Raw genomic sequence first — 22,074 nt, forward strand, 5'->3', positions numbered from 1 at the left:
GATGGACCCATACTCTGCAACCTTCGGCAAACCTGTGACAAAGTCCATAGAAACACTTTCCCAAGGCCTTTGGGGGACTGGAAGCGGTTCCAGCAGCCCGATAGGTTTGTCGCGCTCGATCTTGTCTTGCTGGCAAATGAGGCAGGTCCTCACATAGTCTAACACATCATCACGGATGTTCGGCCAGTAGTATCCTCGCTCCAAGAGAGCTAATGTGCGGCGCCAGCCCGGATGGCCAGCCCATGGAGTGTCGTGACACTCCCTCATCAGTTCTCGTCTTAGCCCGTCCGCACGTGGAACAAACATGCGGCTCTTTGTGGTATATAACAACCCATCCCGAAGCCAGAAACGGCGTGCTTTCCCCTTCTGCACCATATCCACTATGGCCTTCGCTTGGGGATCACTGTTCAAACCATTCTGAATTCTCTGCTGTAAAGTGCTGGTAACTTGAGAAACTTGTCGCTGAAGTTCAGACAGATGCATCTGACTTTGCTATTGGAGGAGTGTTGTTACAGGATGGGCATCCGCTTGCTTATGAAAGTCGGAAGCTCAGATGAACCTTTCTAGGCGTGCCCTGACACTTTGGTCTTCCCAGTCAAACCATTCAACACTATCTACTTCAATCACCCTAAGTTTGGCCACACTTTGGGGATCTAGAGGGAGACGGTTCAAATTTGGACATTCCTTTACCGTTAGATCTTCCAAGGAAGGACAATCAAAAAGTAAACCCCATTGGTAGAAACTCAAGAGGCTTGGTAGTTCAGTTAACTTTAGAGTCCTCAATTGAGGGAGCACCATCTTGTCCTCTTCGCCGCCTTCTTCACCCTCCTCACCTACAATTATCTTCTCCATCCCATTACAACCTTCCACTTGCAGTACTTGAAGTAGTAACAAGCCTCGAACTACTTCAATAGGGAAGAGGTGGTTTAGTGCGTGACAACCCGAGATTTCTAGTACCTTTAGATTTGGAAAGACTGGATGTGATTGAAACAAGATAGAAACAGTAGTACAAGTTTTTGACTGCCTTAATCCATTAGTTGAAGTTGCTGAAATCTCAAGGACATCCTCTGACACAGTTTCTTCTTCTTCTTCTTCTTCCTCTAATTGTATTATTTCCATCATTTGTTCGCACCAAGTAATTGTAAGATGCTGTAATCGCCCAAGTCTTTGTACCATGGTTTGTGAAAAGAGATATCTTAATTCATTACAACTTACCACATTCATTAATTCTAGCCGCTGGAAGCTCATGACAGGGATGATTCCCTTCCATATGGTTGTTACTTTTGGCAAATCAAGCAAAGATATCTCTTTTAATCTAGGGATCACAACATGTCCTTCCCCAAGCCTCTCTGAGTGAAATACCACCTTCAACTCATCACAGTTACGTACAGACAATTTTTCTAGATTTTCCACCCTTGCCAACAAATCACATTGTAAAGCATTGATTATTTTGTGGCACTCCCATAGAGATAAGAATTTTAGTTTCTTAAGGAATCCATTTGGAAGTGGTCCATCATAAATTGCCTCCAAACTATTCATATTGTAAATGTCTAATTCCTCCAATGCACTAAATGCAGCTTCTCGATGCTTTTTTGCCACACTCATAAGATATTCCATTTCAAGACATCCTTCTATGTAAAGAAATTTCAAGTTGTTAAATCCTTCTGCGTTAAGTTGGACAATATTCGTGAGACCCTTGCAATCATAAAGATGCAGCTCTTCCGTTCTTTTCAATAGCACCTCAACCCAATTTTTAAGTGGATTTGGAGTGTATTTAAGGCTCATAACCCTTGAGCATTTAGGCTTCCTTCCCTTTCCACCACCATCAATACAGAACTTTGACAAATTTTCCGGACGTAGGACAATTTGTTCAGACAACCATTTGGCATTGCTTACATTTAATTCCAGAATAGTCAAGCGTTCCAAGGATACCAACTCGGTTAGTCTAGCCTTATTTCCATCTCTGGTCTCCCATCCATCAAAAGTTCCCATCATGTACAATTCCTCTAAGCGAGACAAGCTTGAAAATACATTTGACGGGATAGTTTTAAGACAAGAGTTTTTTGACAAATCCAACAACTTTAGATTGCTCAATCCCCCTATCTCTTCCGGCAATCTCTCTATCTTATTATCACTTAGAGAGAGCATTTCGAGTTTCTTCAATTTTCCAACTAAAGATACATCACTTAATGAAGTATGATCCAGAAGAAGTATTCGAAGGTTCTCGAGGCACAAGAGTGATAGCGGTAGTGATGAAAGAGCAGTCCTTCTTAGATCTAAAGTCACAAGGGATGTCATACACTCAAAGAAACTATATGGCAATCTCTCAAAAGAATAATTTCGTGACCACGACAAACTCAAGAGCTGTGGACATTCAGGTTGAAAAGGGAACTCACCGATTTCATTTTTCATAAGTGACATTTGCAGGCATCTCTGAAAACTTGGATCTGGCCACCGTGTCAATCCCAAGCCGGCTTTTATGTAAAACTGAGCGCTCCCTTTAGAGGCAATTGATATGGCTGCATCCCGAACAACATCATGCATCATTACTCGCCCATCCTCATTTTCTTTTAACAACAAAGATGAAGCTACAAGTTGGTCGAGCCATATCTGCAATTGAGCCCTCATATTCTCCAAACTGTAGGCACTTTCAAGCATTACATCTCCAATCACATATGGCAACAATTCATTGGTGGTAAATTTTAACTCTTCAGGGAAAAAACAGCAAAATAAGAAGCATCTTTTGATTTCTCTGCTTCCTAAGTAATCATAGCTAAGCTTAATGCTGTTGATGACACTCCGCATACCAGGGAAGACAGACATTTTTAGTTGTTGAGCTGCAACCACCCACAGAACTTTTTCACTTTCATTTCGCAATGCTCTTCCCACTGTAACAATTGCTAAGGGCAAACCTTTACATTCATTAACAACCTTGATAGCCAAGTCTCGGAAGTCGGGAGCCTCCACAATGGTACCCGTCACCTGTCGAAATAGATTCCACGAATCTTGTTCCCATAGTACATTAACTTCAATAACTGGTTGTGCATTCATGTCATAACATACATCTCGACTTCTCGTTGTGAGCATAACTTTGCAACCCTGGGGATATTGACAATATTCATAAGGGATTCCCACATCAACTAAATCCAGCTTCTGCCATAGATCATCAAAGATTAAAAGGACCCGCTTCTCGTGATTCAATCTCACCCAAGACTGTATAGCTCCCTTGGATTCATCGTCTTCTTCAAGTTTCATCCCCAATTGCACCGCTATTTCAGCTCTAATCTTTCTCAAGTTCTCATTTTGGGACACGGTCACAATCAAAACCTTATCGAAAAGCCCATCTGTTTTGACTTGTTTTTCTATTTGTTTCATCAAGGTGGTTTTGCCTATCCCTGCCATCCCATATACACCAATTACTTTGATATTCTCATCCTTTAATGCTTCGATGATTCGCTTACGAACAGGTTCTCTAGATTCAAACTCCAGAAAATCTCCAGTACTGGGAATGTATTGAGAGGTAGGAGGAAGTGCAGGAAATGATATAGTACTAGAGTGATCTCTGATGAGTACCCCTTCATTAAGAATATTTTCTACGGTGCAAATCAAATTCTCTGCTTCTTTACCCAGACGATGACGATCAAAACATTTAAACAAAGAGTTATTGATGATCGCTTCGGCCTCATCAATCAATCGTATGGAATCATCTAGAATCCTCTCCCCCTTCTCTATCCAGTTTTCAACTGATTCTTTAATCGTCTCTCCTCTTCGTACAGCTACAGCCACCAAATCTTTTACTTCATTTCTCATTGTTACCAGTTCTTCTAATTTTTTTTTAAGATTTTCAACATTTCGAACAGGTTCTCTAGATTCAAACTCCAGAAAATCTCCAGTACTGGGAATGTATTGAGAGGTAGGAGGAAGTGCAGGAAATGATATAGTACTAGAGTGATCTCTGATGAGTACCCCTTCATTAAGAATATTTTCTACGATGCAAATCAAATTCTCTGCTTCTTTACCCAGACGATGACGATCAAAACATTTAAACAAAGAGTTATTGATGATCGCTTCGGCCTCATCAATCAATCGTATGGAATCATCTAGAATCCTCTCCCCCTTCTCTATCCAGTTTTCAACTGATTCTTTAATCGTCTCTCCTCTTCGTACGGCTACAGCCACCAAATCTTTTACTTCATTTCTCATTGTTACCAGTTCTTCTATTTTTTTTTTAAGATTTTCAACATTTGTCTTGTAATGAGCAATGTAACGGATCTGACGCTCAAGAGGATCAATTAAAAGAGTACCAAGTTTTCTCACCATCTCCATTGTTGCTTCCTCTTCTCTCCTGCAGATCCAAAGAAAGGAGATGAGAGAGAGAGAGAGAGAGAGAGAGAGCTCGTAACGAAAAAAATGAAAAAGAGTACTGAGGGTTGAGGCGTAGAGATTGTTTCAGCCACAGAGTTCTACAGAACACTTTAGGGTTTTTCTCTCATAATTTAGAAATATTTAAAGTCATTAGGCTATGTTTGGTTTGAGAGAAGTGGACAGAAGAGAAGAGAAGAGAAGAGAAATTCAATTTCTTTTCACCATATTTGAATTGACTGGACAGAACTTGGGATAATTTTGAAATTTTAAAATATCTTAAAAAAGATCTAAAGATAGAATTGGAATTATAAAATATTTTAAAAGAATTTCTCTCCATTTCTCTCATCTTCTCTCTATTTTGGAGATAAAGAAAACTCATTTTTTTTCCTCTCCTCTTCTCTTCAATTATTTTCCCTTCTCTCTCTACTTATCAATCCAAATAAGAAAAATGGAGAGAAACTCATTTATTTTCTCTTGTCGGCTCTTCATTTCTCTCAATCCAAACACAACCTTAATTTATGTTTTTCAACTTTTTGTCGAATCCCTATTAGCATTTCCTAAAAATTTATAGTCTTTTTGTCTTGTAATGAGCAATGTAACGGATCTGACGCTCAAGAAGATCAATTAAAAGAGTACCAATTTTTCTCACCATCTCCATTGTTGCTTCCTCTTCTCTCCTCCAGATCCAAAGAAAGGAGATGAGAGAGAGAGAGAGAGAGAATTCGTAACGAAAAAAATGAAAAAAAGTACTGAGGGTTGAGGCCTAGAGATTGTTTCAGCCACAGAGTTCTAGAGAACACTTTAGGGTTTTTCTCTCATAATTTAGAAATATTTAAAGTCATTAGGCTATGTCTGATTTGAGAGAAGTGGAGAGAAGAGAAACTCATTAAGATAAGGGAAGAGAAGAGAAGAGAAATTCAATTTCTTTTCACCATATTTGAATTGACAAGAGAGAACTTGGGATAATTTTGAAATTTTAAAATATCTTAAAAGAGATCTAAAGATAGAATTGGAATTATAAAATATTTTAAAAGAATTTCTCTCCATTTCTCTCATCTTCTCTCTATTTTTGGAGATAAAGAAAACTCATTTTTTTCCTCTCCTCTTCTCTTCAATTATTTTCCCTTCTCTCTCTACTTATCAATCCAAATAAGAAAAATGGAGAGAAACTCATTTATTTTCTCTTGTCGGCTCTTCATTTCTCTCAATCCAAACACAACCTTAATTTATGTTTTTCAACTTTTTGTCGAATCCCTATTAGCATTTCCTAAAAATTCATAGTCTTCGCCTCCGCAAGAGGGCACTCATAAATTTGGAGAGATCTTATTGGGACACCAATGACTTTTAGGTGTTACAAGAGGTTTGGATCTATATTACTTGATTCATGGGTTCGCTTAGTTTGAATTCTTATTTGCGGTTTGTGGTTCACCACTTGATAATGAACCCGATTTGTAGGGATAGACAAATTATGAGGGCATTTGAAGGTTGAAATAATAAGTATAGTTAAAAAACAGATTGAAGATTTGAAGCTGATACCATTTTAACAAATTGGGTAATCATGGTATGGATACCACAGTTCAAATAAAAAAAGGAAAATGTTGCAACCATCAACATGATCGTTGGGATGTTAGGGATTCTCAAGAAATATGTATCATAGGAAAATGTGTATTAATGCTTAGAAGATTGAAAATGATGTCTACGAAAACTACTTTTTTCCTCCAATCCTAATGCTTTGACTTTGGGTGGAAGTTATAAAAGCCCAAGAAAAAAAATTCATCAGCTCTTGGGATTTGAAGTTATAAGGAGATAAAACACTGAGGTTGATGGTGAGGGTAAAAAAATTGTGTTCAAGAGGTTGAAAATGAGGGGATTTTAGTGAGAAAATGAAAGATTTTCAGAGATGTTGTGATCAAGAAGTTTGAAAAAACAGGAATGTATCTCCAATATTTATCAAAATATGGAGGTGTAGGTCCTTAGTGACCAAGGCGTAGAGTGGGTACGGGTACGCACGAGCGTTTAATTTCAAATGCCCTCAAGTCGGGAGCACCTCCAAATGAGTCGATAAGTTGAGAATATATATACATGCCCACCTCCACCTTTAAAATACTATTGTCAAATTCAATTAAAGAAGTTTAACTTACAGAGTAACAAAAACATGATACTTGAATTTAAATTTTCAATTCATGGAAGGATCCAAAGAAATTTAGGATTTTCATACTAGAGAAATTGTTCTAACTAATTCAAATGTTTTAAATGTTTCGATCAAGTCATTATCATTCCCCCATACATTTACACTTTACCTATTTTCCTGTTGGATTTTCCAATTAGCAATATATGTCAGAAAATTTCGATAATTAATATTCGTTGAGATACTTACCGAACAAACCTATTTGTTGCAATTTTATTACAAAAACTCCTTTACTTTATACGTTTGTTACCTACACAAACGTTATTTTATGAATCCAATTATCATGACTAACTTGATAAGATTTCGAATCTTACTTAGGGTCGTTGGATCTATATAGATTATCAAATTAGCAATCCACCAACAAAGTCTTCTAGATTTCATGGAAAAACTCATATTCAAATGAAAACTTGAAAAACAAAAATCATTTTGAACTTCATCGTAGATGTTTAAAATGGATGGCTATCAAACTCTCAAATTTAAAACTAAACTTCAACAGTGAAAATTAACTTACCCTCTCTTTTTTTTTTTCTTTTTTAATTCTTTTTTTAAAGTTCTTAGAATTGTGTCCTACATAATCTTGTGCATCAAATCATGTTTTTGGCTGCCACAAATTGATGTGGTTAGAATCCACTCTAAGTTATGTTAACAAATTAACCACATAAATTTGAAATTTTGAATATGGATCCCATTCCAAGATTTGCTAAGTAAAAAATTTGATAAAACAAGGTTGGTGGGTAATAAATTTCATAAAACGAGTTTTTGTAATAAAAGTGCAACAGTTTGGTCTGCCGAGTAATCTCACATATTCTTTCCAAAATGTACGACAATGAAAAATCAAAGATATAGTATAGAATACCACTTCGGTTGCAAAAAGAGACAGTAGAATATGCCACAGGTTAGAAATGACAAAATTCTAAAAACTTTGCAACAACAATGACAACAAAAAATGTGTAAAAAAATTTAATCTTCACCATGAATTTTAGTTTTAAATTTGAGACTTCCGTAGCCATCTATTTTTCAACACCTTCAATCAAGGTCAAAAATGGATTTTTTTTAATATTTATTTATGAATTTTAGGGTTTAGGGTTTAGTTGTATAAACATGAAATGCAATGGAGGAAATGTATCCTTAGAATAATTATTCTCAAGATCTGTGATATTGGGATATTTATAAGTATCACGCTACCCCATCACAGATCCATAGGCAAATCATTTGCCTCGGGATGCACAAGAAAAGACTAATGGCTATGCGTATCCCAGGGTAAATGATCTACGGTTCTGTGATGGAGGCATTATAAAATCATCACACATTTATAAATAAATTTTGACTGTTGTTTCGTGTTTACGGATCAGGGTCATTCTTCAGTCATCGGAAAATCTTTTTTTCCATAAATTAATCTATATATGTGGATCTTTTGCCTCTAATGTTGATCGTGTGTGTGTTTTATGTGTGAATCGATTAAAATGATCTGAGTTTTAGGGTTTGAATAGAAATTTAGTGAATAATTTGAATTTGATGTTTTAGATTTAAGATAAGATTGAAAAGAAAGAAACCGTGAGAAATTGGGCCTATTTTAAGCATCCTAGGATTATGAGGATAAAGAGCTGTAATGAAGAAAACAATGTGTAAGTAGTAAAGACCCTACGATATACAGTTACATTATCACCATTCCAAAACAGAGTTCCAAAGCAGATTGGAACCTCTATATTTACATTATAATATCTAAACAAAAATTATAGAAACCTTTTTGTTACCCTTCTTCAGCTTTGCTTTTGGTGTTATTGTTATTATTAGTACTACTTCCTCTCTTGGCTTCCTTGAGAATGAGTCCCAAAAGCCTCTCATATGTCCCAATAGCTGCTTCAAGCCTATCAATAGCTCTCCTTCTATCCTTCACAACCACAGTCAACATCTCTTCCATCTCACTCACCTCCCTCACTTCCCTACTTATCTCTCTACCACAAAACCCCAAACTCTCAACTCCATATTCACCACCACCACCCATTCTGAACCTAAACCCATTTCCATCTCTGATGCCTTTTGCCACCACAATATCACTAATACTTCCCCTCCCATTGCCAATAACCCTCACCACACTACCACTCTCCACCTCCCAAACCCAAACACTCCATCTTCCGAAGCTGATACCAAATTCCATCCTTCATTCACCATCGCCAACGCTGTCACTGCCCCATTGTGCTCCGAAGTCCATGCCACAACTTCATCATCATCACTACTACCTATCAATTTCCTCTTATTAACCTTCAACACCCCAACATATACCCTACCATCTGACCCCCCAGCGTAGAAATTCGAATCGGTGGAGTCCACCACCAATGCCCAAATCACACATGGAAAACTCAAGGTACGCATGTGGGAACCATGTGCCAAGCTCCAAAACTTACAAGTACAATCCAATGAGGAAGAAATGATAGTAGAATTGCATCCACCAATTCCAATGACAATGGCGGTAACAGGAGCCCCATGTGTATATAACCCAAATTGAGTAGAGGAATCAGAAAATGACGAAGAATCAAGAAGACGTAGTATCGGGAACACACATATGGTTCCATCATCACCACACGAAATCAAAAGAGAACCATCATCATTGATCGCAAGGCACGATACAGGCTTATTACAATGTGCGGGAAAAGAACGAATGAAATCGCCCGATGGAAGCGATAAGGCATGAATGTAGCCCGATACGCCACCACAAAAGAGGTATAAACCATCTGATGTGGCAATTATAGGGGCAACAGGTTCAGGGAGAGTAAGATTGTGAGAGGGAATTGAGGACCACCAGTTGTAGAGATGGATAGATCCAGAAGAAGTGGTTGTATCTGAGGAGGAGATGTGAGAAGCAGCAATTAGAGCTTTTCCTATAAGGGTAAGGCCTTTCCGTGGTGATCGACTACCTGTGAATTGGGCTAATATGGAACCTGTAGAAGCGTTGTAGGCTGTGATATTGGGGATATCTGGAGAGCTCATGAGGAGGATTTCTGGGGTAGATTGAGTCATTTTTTTTCAGTAAAATTTGGAAGTTTGGAGTCTTTGTTGCAGGAATCTACGATACTTCCATCAATCCATCCAAGTATCCAACCTTTGATCCAAACATGTATCTATAAAAAATAAAAATAAAAATGAGAATTCGAAACTTACATGTTGGCCTTCAATCGATTTGAGATTCGAGTGGGTTTGGGAGATTTCCACCTATCGAATCCGAAACGGGAGTTTCCTGGAGCAGAGTAACACTCTCCAGCAAAAACGGACGGTTGAGATTTCAAGAAAAATATACAGATTTCCTAACGATCTGTACTGAGTGGCAAGGACTGTGGGGGGATACATCTTTCTTTGTAAATCGCTACCATCTCAACCGTTTGTTTGTGGGACAGGCAGTGCAGATTATGTGGAAGAATGGAGATCACGCTGGCTCGTGTAAGCGCAATTACGACACGTGGTGGACATGCATGTTCGGAAACGACAAGTGTTGATATTGGGTGGAAAGTTTTAAGAGAAAATTAGTCAAGGAAGTTGACGAGTGACGACTGACAGTGACAGAGTTTCTTTCTAAATAGCCCCTAATTCTTTGAAAATATCTTCATGGTCCAATTAAAAACCTTTTCCTTTATTATCACCCAATGAACCTAACGTCGCTCTCAGACTTTGTACCAACCATTAGTCATACTTAAATCCAAAGAAAGTTTAGCCATTGAAAATTATGAGATGGCCATTAATATAATTAAAGTAAATGATTAAAACTTGAAAGACGGACAATTTTAATTTAAAATCACTAACTAGAAAATAGAACACCTACTTAGATGACATTAGATTGTTCTCTCTCTCTCTCTCTCTCTCTCTCTCTCTCTCTTGTTTCAGATAATCAAATTAAATTCTTACAAGTAAGCAAATTTCTTTGATTACTAGTTATATCTTCTTGATGAAAATGAAAAAGAGAATGGTCACGACCAAAGACTTCAATGGAGCACTAACTAACATACACAAATAACCATATTTCTTCCATAATATATCTTCAGAAAAACATTTCTAAAATATTTTTGTACAAAAGATTTTGTTGTCATTGCTCAATGGGTATGATCACATGTACATCAGCCACAAAAACACCATCAGCATCCATGTACTTGTCGTATAAATGAAGGCTAGCGTTCAATGGCCAACAGTTTGGCAAACACATTTTTCAAAACATGGGTTAGAGGCCTTGGAATGGGCTGGTTTTTGGTGAGGATGATCTCCAGAGATCATCATCACCAAAAATCAGCCCAATCCAAAACTTCTAACCCAAAAAAAAATGATTTACAAAAATGGACGGTTCACGATTTTTCAACTTGTAAACTGGGGTTAGAAGTTTTGGAATGAGCTGATTTTTGGTGAGGATGATCTCCTCACCATAGAGATCATCCTCACCAAAAATCAGCCCATTCCAAGACCTCTAACCCATGTTTTGAAAAAGTGTTTGCCAAAATATTTGCCAAACTGTTGGCCATTGAACGGGACCCATAAATGAATTATACATTAGTTATTATAGGAGGAGGATCGATCATGATCAACAATTTACATGCCTCCAAGTTTTTGAGGGACAAGAGTGTTATGTTTCAAATGGATTCATAAACTCATTTTGTGAACTCCGACCTGCAGAACTCTACATCATCTTTTGCTTAGCAAGAAACAAGGGCACATTCACAGATGAACTTCGTGTCCAAGCCGAATAGGGAAGAACAGATAAACTTTTGATTAAGAATTACATAGTGAGTCCCATCTAAGAGAAACTTGTCAATAAAAAAACACTCTAAAATTCAGAAACACCTTAAACATCTCCAACCCAAGTCTTCAAATTTGAAGATTCCAAACCACTTTAAACTCCAACAAACCCCATCTTTAAATCACTACTCAATTCTCTAAAAAATGAAAGAAAAAAAATGGTATAGAGAAAATGTTCTTTGAAAGGAGAAAGCCAAAAACAACATTTATGACAAAGGGGAGATATAATAGGCAATCTTCATTTTGAAGGCAGGTTGGAGTTCAGTTTGGAAGCCTCCATCTTTATGTTTAGAGATGTGAAAAACGGTTAGAGTTGCTCTTAGCCAAACAGAACATGGAACCCACAATATTAATTACAATCTCATGCAGCGGTAACACATTCCCTTCCAAATGCCCCCCAACAAACAACAAAAAGAAAATAGACCACAGAATCCTTTCTTTACACCTTACGGATTCAATTTTCAATCACAGGTGAGAGATAGAGAGAGAGAGTTGAGAAGTGCCACAGCATAAGGAAAATAGTAAGAGAGCCTAAATTTCCTTCCAAGAGCTACAATGGATTAAAGGATGGTTTACCAACCATAAATCACGTTCTTTTCTTCTGTTTTCCCAGGATCATGAGTCTGTTGGCTAATAAACTATAGCAACCAACTCATCTACAGACCATTACATGACGTATTATAATCTGTCAATCCAAAGATATACTATGAAATATTCCGGAGGCAATGCAGGACATATTTGAAAAACAGTCAAATAGTCAAATTAATCCAAATCAAATCAAGAAGCTAATAGAAAAGTTCATGTAATCAGGTAAACCTAACAGAAAATTATAGATATAATCCACGAGTCACCATAACTAATAACTGAAAAAAGAAAAAGAAGAAACCAAATTCCAAAAAGATTTTCCATACAACAACTTCAATTCAGTTCTAACCACGTGTGCAATCCTAACATTCCACAATTGCCCAAACATCCAGTCTTCAAAACACACAGTCCAATAATGCAACCCATAACTAGCTCAACAAATAGTTCAAATGAGACCAAACTACAAGAGTACAAGTCCAAGTTCAAATGGTTTCAGGCCATTTCGTATCCGATAATTGTACAGGTAATAGTGAAGTTGTCCATCACCCGGCCCAAATTTCAGTTCCTTCAAGAAAGATGCATTATGCATGACATCTAACGCGTTGAAAACATCATAATCCATCTGTTTGGCTACAATGAGAACATCGTTCATCAATTGAACCAATGGGGTCCGAGTGGAGACATTGTAGTAGGAATAAGCTGCCTTCAAAATCGAGTAGCTCGGGTTATCAAGGACAGAAGATGGAAGAGTGTAGAAGCTGCAAAAGTCAGTAATCTCATGAGTCTCAGGGCTCTCAACCACGTAGCTGTCCACAACATTTGGAGTCGGAAGAAGCCAATGTTGCACATCATTCTCATCAAAATCGGGGGCGACGACAAATTGGCTCAAATAATTCCTCAATAACCGAGTAACTCCAGGAACGTCACGCAACTGCATCTTCCTAAAACCCGGGGTAACAGTGGATTCTGGTAACCTATAAAGTTTAATCGTTCGGCTCATCGTCATACGTGCACCAAGCCTAGAAAACTTGACATCGATAAGTTTCTTTGGGTTCAACGATCTATGCCAATACCGGCAAGTCGACATGGGTGTCGGAAGAACTATTCCAGCTGTGTAAGCTGCTTGCCATATATTCTCCAAGTGAACCCTCCTCGTAACCTCCTTAATCATGACGGGTGCGAGTCTTCTTGACCTAAGCTTCTTATGAACACATAAGAAATTAATTTCCGCCATGGAAACAACTTCATCACGAACCCTAATCTTAGCAGGTACACCAGTAATGAAAGCACACAGTACTTTCGTTTCTTTGGAACGAACGCCAATGTGCCAATTCTTGAAGTAACCAGGGGGGCGAAGTGCCCATCGAAGAAACTCTTTTGAGTAATTGAATCTGAACATATTTTCATCATCCTCAACGTAGTGATTAGTAAGGAGTTTGTACACCTCAGCACAGGTTTCATCTGAGTCCATGTCAATAGTGGACCATTCAAACGGATGAGGGAGATTGTAAGGTTCTTGTTTAACTTCAGATATAGGTGTAGGAGGTTCGATCGACCCCTCGGGCAAGCTCATGTCGCCGAGCTCGTTAAATTGCCCAACAGGTTGAGTTTCCCAAAATTGGTGTTTCTTACCAAGAGACGAGTCTTGAACCCTTCGAGTTAGGGTTTCAAGTGAGCCATTGATCTCAACAGGTGGGTTAGCATGATTGTTAGGGTTTTCTTCAGCCATATCTATCTATAATTAGAGAAGGAAAAAAAACAGAATTTATGAACCCTAATAATCTACCCGAATCTAGAAACCTGTTTGTTATAATCGGAACTAAATTATTGTTCAGAAGCAGAGTTTTTTTGGAAACCTAAACAAGCGTAGATCAATTAAAACCTAATTCAAATTCGAATCGAACCCTAACATATAATATAAGAATTGAAAAAACAAATAAAAACGATTAAAAACCCGGAGATTTGAAAGATCAAAATCACGATTGATCAGAAAATAACCAACTTACAGATTACTCGCAATAGCTTGGTACATTGAACCTTCGAAACCCAATAATTTCGTGGTAATCCGGAATTCTTTGGAGAAATTTTGGGTTGTTTGGTAGGGTTTTATTCGAAGTCTACGAAGAACTAGGGATTGCTTTTGGAAACTAGGGGTGCTATACTTCGTGGAGAAGAAATGGAAAAAAGAAATAATTTAATTTAATTTAAAAAAGATTCGTTATATAGTACATCAAGACTCACAAGAAAATTTATAATTAAGACACGTGTCAAAAGGAGAGCATATGTATTCGAAGGATCCTTCTGTAGTGAACTTTTTCAGTTTTGCTTGGTGGACCTCACATGGCGAATCATCTTAAAGTTTTATATCGTTAGAAAGTGACACGTGTCCAAGCGAATCTGGGTTTTTTCTTCCTGCTTTCGCAATCACTTTAGAAAGTGGCCGCCTTATGCAGTGCGTGTCATCCACGCGTGGAAACGGGGCCCACCATTTAAAAAAAAAATTCTCAACTAAATAGTAGTAATTGTGGAAACATTAAATTTAGGTAAAATTTGAATGTGACAGGGTATGACTCCAAATGAGAAGATATTCAATCCCTAGAGATTCCCAAAGAAAGCCGATCTTAGAAAATTAATAATAGGGTTGCAACCTAGGCGATTTGTTAAATCCGAACTCAACTCAACCTGACCATCAGGTTAGAATTTATTAATCTAAGCTCAATCCAAGATTGAGCTTCTAAAATCAGGTTGAGTTTGTGTTAGCCCAAATTAGGTCATTTTGGACGGGTTAGACTTATTGAGCACGTCTAATTTTATTTTGATCAATACATAAATTTTATTTTACATCTTAAAAAATAAATACAATAAAAAAAAAATACTAGTAAAATAAATTTGCATACAATCTCCAAATGTATTCATTTTTATATTAAAATTTTTTTTTTTAATTTTACAACTATATTTTAGGAAGAGATAATTAATATTTTTTTTAAATAAATAAAAATATTTATATGTAAATATATAGCATTGGGTTCGAGTCGAGTTGGGTTGCTTGGAGTCTTAACCCGAATTCAATTCGGTTGAGACTTCTTAGCTCAGACTCAACTCATTTTTCATATAATCCAACCCAGGCTCGCCCATCAACAAGTTGAGCCCAAGTTGAGTTCAGGTTATCCCTTCCAAGTTGTAGTCCTAATCAATTATCCCTATTTTTCTTCCAATCTCATATCTCTGTTCAATTATTTTATTTTAGGTAAGTCTTCTTTACTATTATAATGAGAGAACGCGAGTGGAAGTGGGACGCCAAATTTTGGATCCCACAAATGCCCCCACCTTTACATCTAAAATTAATATAACAAGTGTCATTTTAGTCAAGACTAAGAAAAATCGTAGTACAGGTCTACAATCATCTTGATCAGTTTTTAAAATTACAAAAATATTCTTTTTTTACAATGTAATATTCAAAGTTCCTTTAATCAATTATTTAAATTATAGATAAGCCATTTTGATATAGAGTCTAACAAGTCTTACTAATTTTATTTATTTATTTATTATTATTTTTTTTTAAGTTAGTAAGGATTTCACCCTTACTAAGGGCCATTGGGCTCACATTTTGGCATCCAAAAGCATGATCCGCTTCAAGGTTGTAGAGGACGAAATTTTATAAACTTTGAAAATATATTCCAAAAAATGTTATTTTTCACCATTGATTTCTAATTGTAAATTTGGGAGTTATATTGAAGTTCGGTAACAGTCCATTTTCAAAATCTTGGATCAAGCTCAAAAGAAAAAAAAATTTTAATTTTTTTTTTTTTTTTCTGAATTTTTCAATGAAACTTAAAGGGTTGTGTTGTAAGATTGCTGATGTGGTAATCCATTCAAGCAAAACTATCATTAGTAAGACTTAAAATGAAAGTGCTTTGCTTTGATATACGCCACGTTCTAGTGTTTTTAATGAGATCAATAATTCAATAATGAACCTAATTGAACTAAGGTCAAGGACTCATGGCATCAACATCCATAGGCTTTACCAACTAAACTAGATTTCATTTAAAGAGGTGTCTTTGGTGCCCAATGTTGTTGGACCATAGAGAAAGTCTTTAAATTATAGATTTTTTTTTTATCACTCTTTGTTATTTTGGGGACAGCCAAAATAGCAAACCAATCGGATGGTAGGAATCTAGTGATCATTAATTACATTATGAAAATTAGATGTAAATCTCAAGGCAACCTCATCTTGGGTCATTGGCCATGTGAAATTTGAAGAGGATGGACTTCAACTTGGGTAGCACAATTCGAGCCTAAGAAGCTGGGCTTGAGGTTGAGTCTGGCTTGGTGTGATGTTTTAACTCGAGTTGGGATGTATGATACAAATATATAAGATAAATATTATGTTTATGTGTAAGAAAGAACTAGTTTACATTTCGAATAACATGTATTTATACGATTTGATATTCGAAGAGATCTTTTTTGATATAGGGATGTACAAATTACCCATTACTCGAAATCTAACTTGGAATTGAACCGAACCTGAATCAGAATATTTCGGTTCAGTTATGGGTATTGCCTTTGAGAATCAACCTGAACCCGAACCAAGGAATCAAATCGTGAACCAAATAAATAATAATATGTATATTTTTATTAGATTTAGCACAAATACTAAGTTATCTCAAGTTATTTAAAAATATTATAATCAATTTCGGGTTACCTGAACCAAAACCAAACCCGAAGTTAAACCTGGAATTATCGATTCGGTCTTGGGTATTGCATATTGATGAAAATCTAAATCCAAAGTACATTGGTTTGGTTTCAATTCTAGTGATACCATAACCCAAACCCGAAAATTCAGTTCGGGTCTATTCGATTCTGCCCGAATGTACATGCCTACCTTTATAGTTGGGGATATATCTTATATTTATTATAAAGCAATAAATAACAATAACTAATTAAATAAATATCTAGGTTGAAGGTTCTAAATGAATCAGAAGGAATAAGCCGACCTCGATTGAGGTGTTGAGATAAGATATGAAAATAATTGAATAAAGAAAGATTTCTATATAAAATATAAATGGGGGAAGATATGTACTTGGTTGACTTCATCTAATAGGGATAAGGCTTTGATGAGAATGGAAATAGTGATCAAGACGAACTTTTCCACATTTTGGTTAATATTAGGGAAACCCCATGTTTTCAAATTTATGGTATCTCCCCTTGACCAAGGTTTTGTTGTAAAATTATTGAAATTCCCTTATTTTCACTTCTAGTTAAAATCCATCACTTTTTCGTCAAAAGTTATATCCTCTTCTAAGTTGTTAGTCAAAATATTTTACTTTTTTTTTTTTCCTTCAAAAATCATCATTTTCTTACTCTTCAACTTCTATTAAAAATAATTTTTAATCTATCCATCATCGTCTTCAATCCATCATTTTCAACCTCACCTTAACCAAAGAAATTCAAGATTATTAACCTATTCATCTTCGTTTTCAATCTATTGTTTCAACCTCACATTAACCTCTTGTAGAAAACTCTTGATTTTTTTACTCATAATCAATGATCATCTTCTATTCTTGAGGTTTGTAGGTTGAAGTAAGCAAATTATTTAGGTTGAAGATGAATGTAAAAGATTTTGTCAAAGATGATTCGTTTTGAAAAAATTCGTCCTTATACATCTCCAAATATCTTATCTTGATACATAGATTTGAAGGTGGAATAAGATTAGTCAAAGAGTTTTCTGATAGAGTTTGAATATGAGGATATTTTGAGGTTGAAGATAAGGGTATTTAGGTCATTTCATTTATATTCTTAGAGAAGACGTAGGTCAAGGGGCCATATCATCATTTTGAAAATACAAAGGTATATCTACTATTAACTAAAAGCGTATAGGTGCATGTTGCCAAATCAATCTAACATTTGGGATAAAGTCGTGTTGAAGTGACCTCAAGACTGGACCTCATATCTCACATCTTGACGTAAAAGTGGATAGGAACCATAGATGCTTTTTCACTTGTATCTCAAGGAAAGCATCTATTGTTCAGATACACTTTCAGTGAGGGTGTGTGATGTGATTTCAACAGCATTATTCTAAAATATAATTTAATAGTTCAAAAACAAGGACACGTCCCCAGCTTCTTTGATGTCATTGGAAAGTCCCCCATGATTAGGCAAGGAATTTCAAACAATTTTCTCATGTGCTGTTACAGATAATGATTGTCCATTATCTTTCTTCACAATAATGAAAAACAAAGTAATCATGAATTGCCCAAGTCTCTCGTGTTGGTTTTCCACTCAATATTGTAAATGTGATTCAAATATTTTCATTTTTTTTAAAACTCTAATACATTGTTTTCAACTTTTGTATTGGATAGATCTTTCGACTTTCGCCATTATATATATAGTTGTCGAATGGACACTTGAATAAAAAAAATAAGGACTACTTAGAAATGAATTCCTCCATATTGTAGGGGTGTCAATGGGTACCCATGTAATCGAAATCGAATTAGAATCGAAACTGAAAACCCTAATTATGGTTCCTCTTCTACTGGAACAAATTAGAGTCGAGTCTAAAATGGAACCAAACCGATAGGAATCAAAATCATTAGGTTCTATCTGATGGGTACCCGAAACCGATTCATTTTGTCTTTTTTTAGACTATAAATGATGTAACGTTTTATTTCATTTCAAAATTAATGCATGTTGTATAAAGTTCTTCAATTTTTCTTATAAATCTTGGGTTGGAACTTAAAATTAGCTTTTTTGTTATAAAACTTTAGTATTTTTAAAGAAGATAATTTTTTATTTTTGATAAAAAATCATTAACTTATATCTTTAGTATAACAAATTATAACTGGATTAATAATTTTGTAAATAATATGTTAACTTTTTGTAAGGAAACATATTTTATAATGATTTAAAGTACTTTTTTTTTTCATTCGATTCTTCAGAACTGGAATTGATGGGTACCAACATTTTTTGGCGATTCCATTTATTTTGAAATCGGGATGCAAAGAAATATAAAGATTATGATTCTAAGTGTCTAAGGAACCGAACCTGAACCCAGAGGCAGATTTAGAATAGGGGCTATGGGGGTACTTGCCCCCACCAGAGTTTTCAAATTCTATGGATTAATGTTCTTTTGCAACAGATTTTAACAGTGGATAAAGAAATTTGTCACTATCACCCTCACAAAAAAAAAAAAAAAATCCACTCTTAGTTGCCTCCACAACTATTTTTTTTTACTTTTAATTGTCCCCACAATTTTTTTTTTCTACTCTTGGTTGCCCCTATATGAGCAAAATCTTGATTCTGCCCTTGCCTGAACTGACCCATTAACACCCTTATTCCATAGGGTCTACTAAGTAATTTTCCTTGATATCAAACCATGCGTATGGTATTAAAAAAGCATTGGGCACAATGAAAGATTGACCCTTGAATTGATACTTATTCATTATACCATGTCCCACTTATTAAAGTTGTGAAATGCACTTATAGAGGTATATTCTTGTATGTACCTCAAAAACTTCACTGCTAAAGTCCCGATCAAGGATCTAATGATTAGAAAATTGATTTGGTTGCTAACCTTCTCATAAGCGTTCACGACTCACCCTAATTTCTTACGTAAAAAAGACATAAAATTGTGGGTGTGGATTCAATATGGTTGATTCAATATCTATGAGGTTTTAATCAACTTGCCCTCCTCAATTATCCAACATTATTTTTTAAGTGGATTGTCTTAATGGATAAAAGTTCGTACGAAAGATAGTTTAATTAATTGTAAATGGATTAAGTTGCCTTTTATTCTATATTTAAAGCCAATACAAGCAATGTTTTAAAACTTGGACCAGTCATTGACCCGTGTGATTGATTGGGTCTATCCAAAGTTGTTTGACCGATAGGTCAAACTGATCAGACCCAAAAATGAAATATTAAGTAAGTATTTTTGGTTTCTTCCAAAATCATTTAACTTCAATTTCAAAAACGTGATCCAATGCCACATGATATAAATTGAAATATTTATAGAATTTTTACACACACAAAATTTCATCATTATATTTGAATTGAAATTTGAGGGTTGTAGTGTTATTTTTCCAATATAACAGTCTATTTGGGCTTATTAATTAAAATCTTACTAAATTTGATTATTTTCCATTAGTTTATAGCAGAAGATCTTAAGTCAAAACACAAGGGACATGAGTTTCTAATTTTGAGTTGGATGCGATGATGTGGTTGTGAGTTGAGAGAAAGGTTGAGGCTCCACACACATTGTGAGTAGGGGTGTCAATGGACAGTCGAAAATTTGAATTCAATTCAAATTCGAAAAATTGGATATTATCTGAAAATTTCGGATATCGGATTCGAATTCGGATAGTTCTATATATTCGAACCCTTATCGAATATGAATTTGGATATTAACATTTCAAATCCAATAATATCCGATTTAAAATAATATATAATATATATTATTTTATTTGAATATATATATATATATATTATTTGATTTGATTTATTTATTAAATAAATAATATAATATATAATAAACTTGTTTTAATAATGAAAAATCAGTTAGATAAGGAAAAATTATGTTTTTTTTTTTAATATTCGAATTCTAATTCTAATTAGATATTATCCGATATCTGAAAGGATAATCGAATTTGAATTATGATAGAGTTTTAGAACATCCATTGGATTCAAATTTGAATTTGGATATCATATACAAATTTCAGATTTCGATTCAGACATTACTGTATTTGAACCGATAAACATCTGTTGACAACCCTAATTATGAGAGACGCCGCATTCTCTTGTGATTGTGTGTTCATGGTGGAGTGGCACACATTCTATTATGTGTGAGAGTTGGACTCCACCTAATGTAAACTCATTAAAATTCATTAAAATTGATTTATCATATTTGAGTTCTTCAAAAATAGATTTTGGGACTGCTCTTGGCTTTCTAATTCTATCAAACTAGATTGAGAAACTCATGCCCTAATTTCCATACTTATTAAACTTGTCAAATGAAATACTTAGATAAAGAAAAATAATTCTAATAAAAGGGTTTTGCTAACGTGTGTCCTAAGGGCATAAGTTAAAGTGCAATAAATACACTTTGAAAATTGGAATAAGATATTTTGGTAAGAAATAATTTTTTTAAAAGGTATTTTCGGTATAAATTATTTATTGGAATTTAACGTGTGTCCTTAACAAAATCCCCAATAAAATGAGTAAATTAAAAATTATAATTTTGTGCATTATATTAATCTGGCGGCTCTATAATCTTTGGGCCCGGATACACATATAGACAAGGGACTGTTGTTTGCATCTATTAACGATTAAGCCCTAAATTTTAAGAAAAAAAGAAATAGTGACATACCCTCAGTCTTCTCTTAAAAACTAATTAAAATGACCTAAATAGCCTTATTAGCCTCTTCTTCCTTGAACCTTACACCACCATTGAGTCATACCTGAGTAGCAACACCAAGTTTTGGCCTAAATTGAGCAAGGGCAGCCACTTCGTGATATTGTGTCAATTTTGAACTACAATTGACTTGTTTCATAACTTTCAATGAAACAATAATAGATCCAACGTGATTGACAAATAAGTCAACATTAATATTTGATCTAATTCTAACAAGAAAAGTCATTTAATTTTATCCTTAGAACCTATATTTTCAAGCCTTTCACCAGTTCAACCTTGTCTTCTACCTAATTTTTACTCTATTGTAGAAAGAATAATATTGAAACCACTTCAATATTGTACCTCACATTGTACATCTTGATGTGAAAGTGGATATGAGTGAAAAAGAATCTATGGTTCCTATCCACTTTCACGTCCATACGTACGTGCGATATGAGGTATAATCTTGAGTTCACTCAAGCACAATTCTTGTAGAAATTCATTGATTAATCTATTATCTTTTATCTTTCCTAAAAACCTATTTTTCTTTTGAGGTTTGAAGGATAAAGAAGATAGAATCTTTAAGGTTGAAGAGTATGGTAAAAGGTTTTTTTTTTAAAGTTGTAGATGATAAGTGTTATATTCTTTTTAGAAGATGAAAATGAGGGTATTTAAGTCATTTTAGATTGGTTTGTCACAGAAGAGACAGGTCAAAGGGTACCACTTCTAAATCGGAAAATAGTAATAATATAACATCGCAGGGGTAAATTCAGGG

The 22,074-nt window shown here is 35.2% G+C and overlaps 1 protein-coding gene and 2 pseudogenes across 1 annotated transcript; all 3 read right to left on the reverse strand.

Annotated features, from left to right (window-relative positions):
• Positions 1–549: 549 nt before the first annotated feature.
• Positions 550–4,458, reverse strand: LOC147388494 (disease resistance protein RPS2-like). Its single transcript, XM_086419837.1, has one exon. It carries the CDS (start codon positions 4,324–4,326, stop codon positions 550–552), a length of 3,777 nt encoding a protein of 1,258 aa, XP_086275963.1. The 5' UTR covers positions 4,327–4,458.
• A 3,705-nt stretch (positions 4,459–8,163) lies between these two features.
• LOC147388495 (protein ROOT INITIATION DEFECTIVE 3-like) lies at positions 8,164–9,947 on the reverse strand (annotated as a pseudogene).
• A 2,193-nt stretch (positions 9,948–12,140) lies between these two features.
• On the reverse strand, positions 12,141–13,922 carry LOC147388496 (glycylpeptide N-tetradecanoyltransferase 1 pseudogene; annotated as a pseudogene).
• Between the last annotated feature and the right edge of the window lie 8,152 nt (positions 13,923–22,074).

The sequence above is a fragment of the Akebia trifoliata genome, chromosome 12 (genome assembly GCF_017979445.1).
Source record: "Akebia trifoliata isolate Shusen 1 chromosome 12, ASM1797944v1, whole genome shotgun sequence".
NCBI lineage: Eukaryota > Viridiplantae > Streptophyta > Magnoliopsida > Ranunculales > Lardizabalaceae > Akebia > Akebia trifoliata.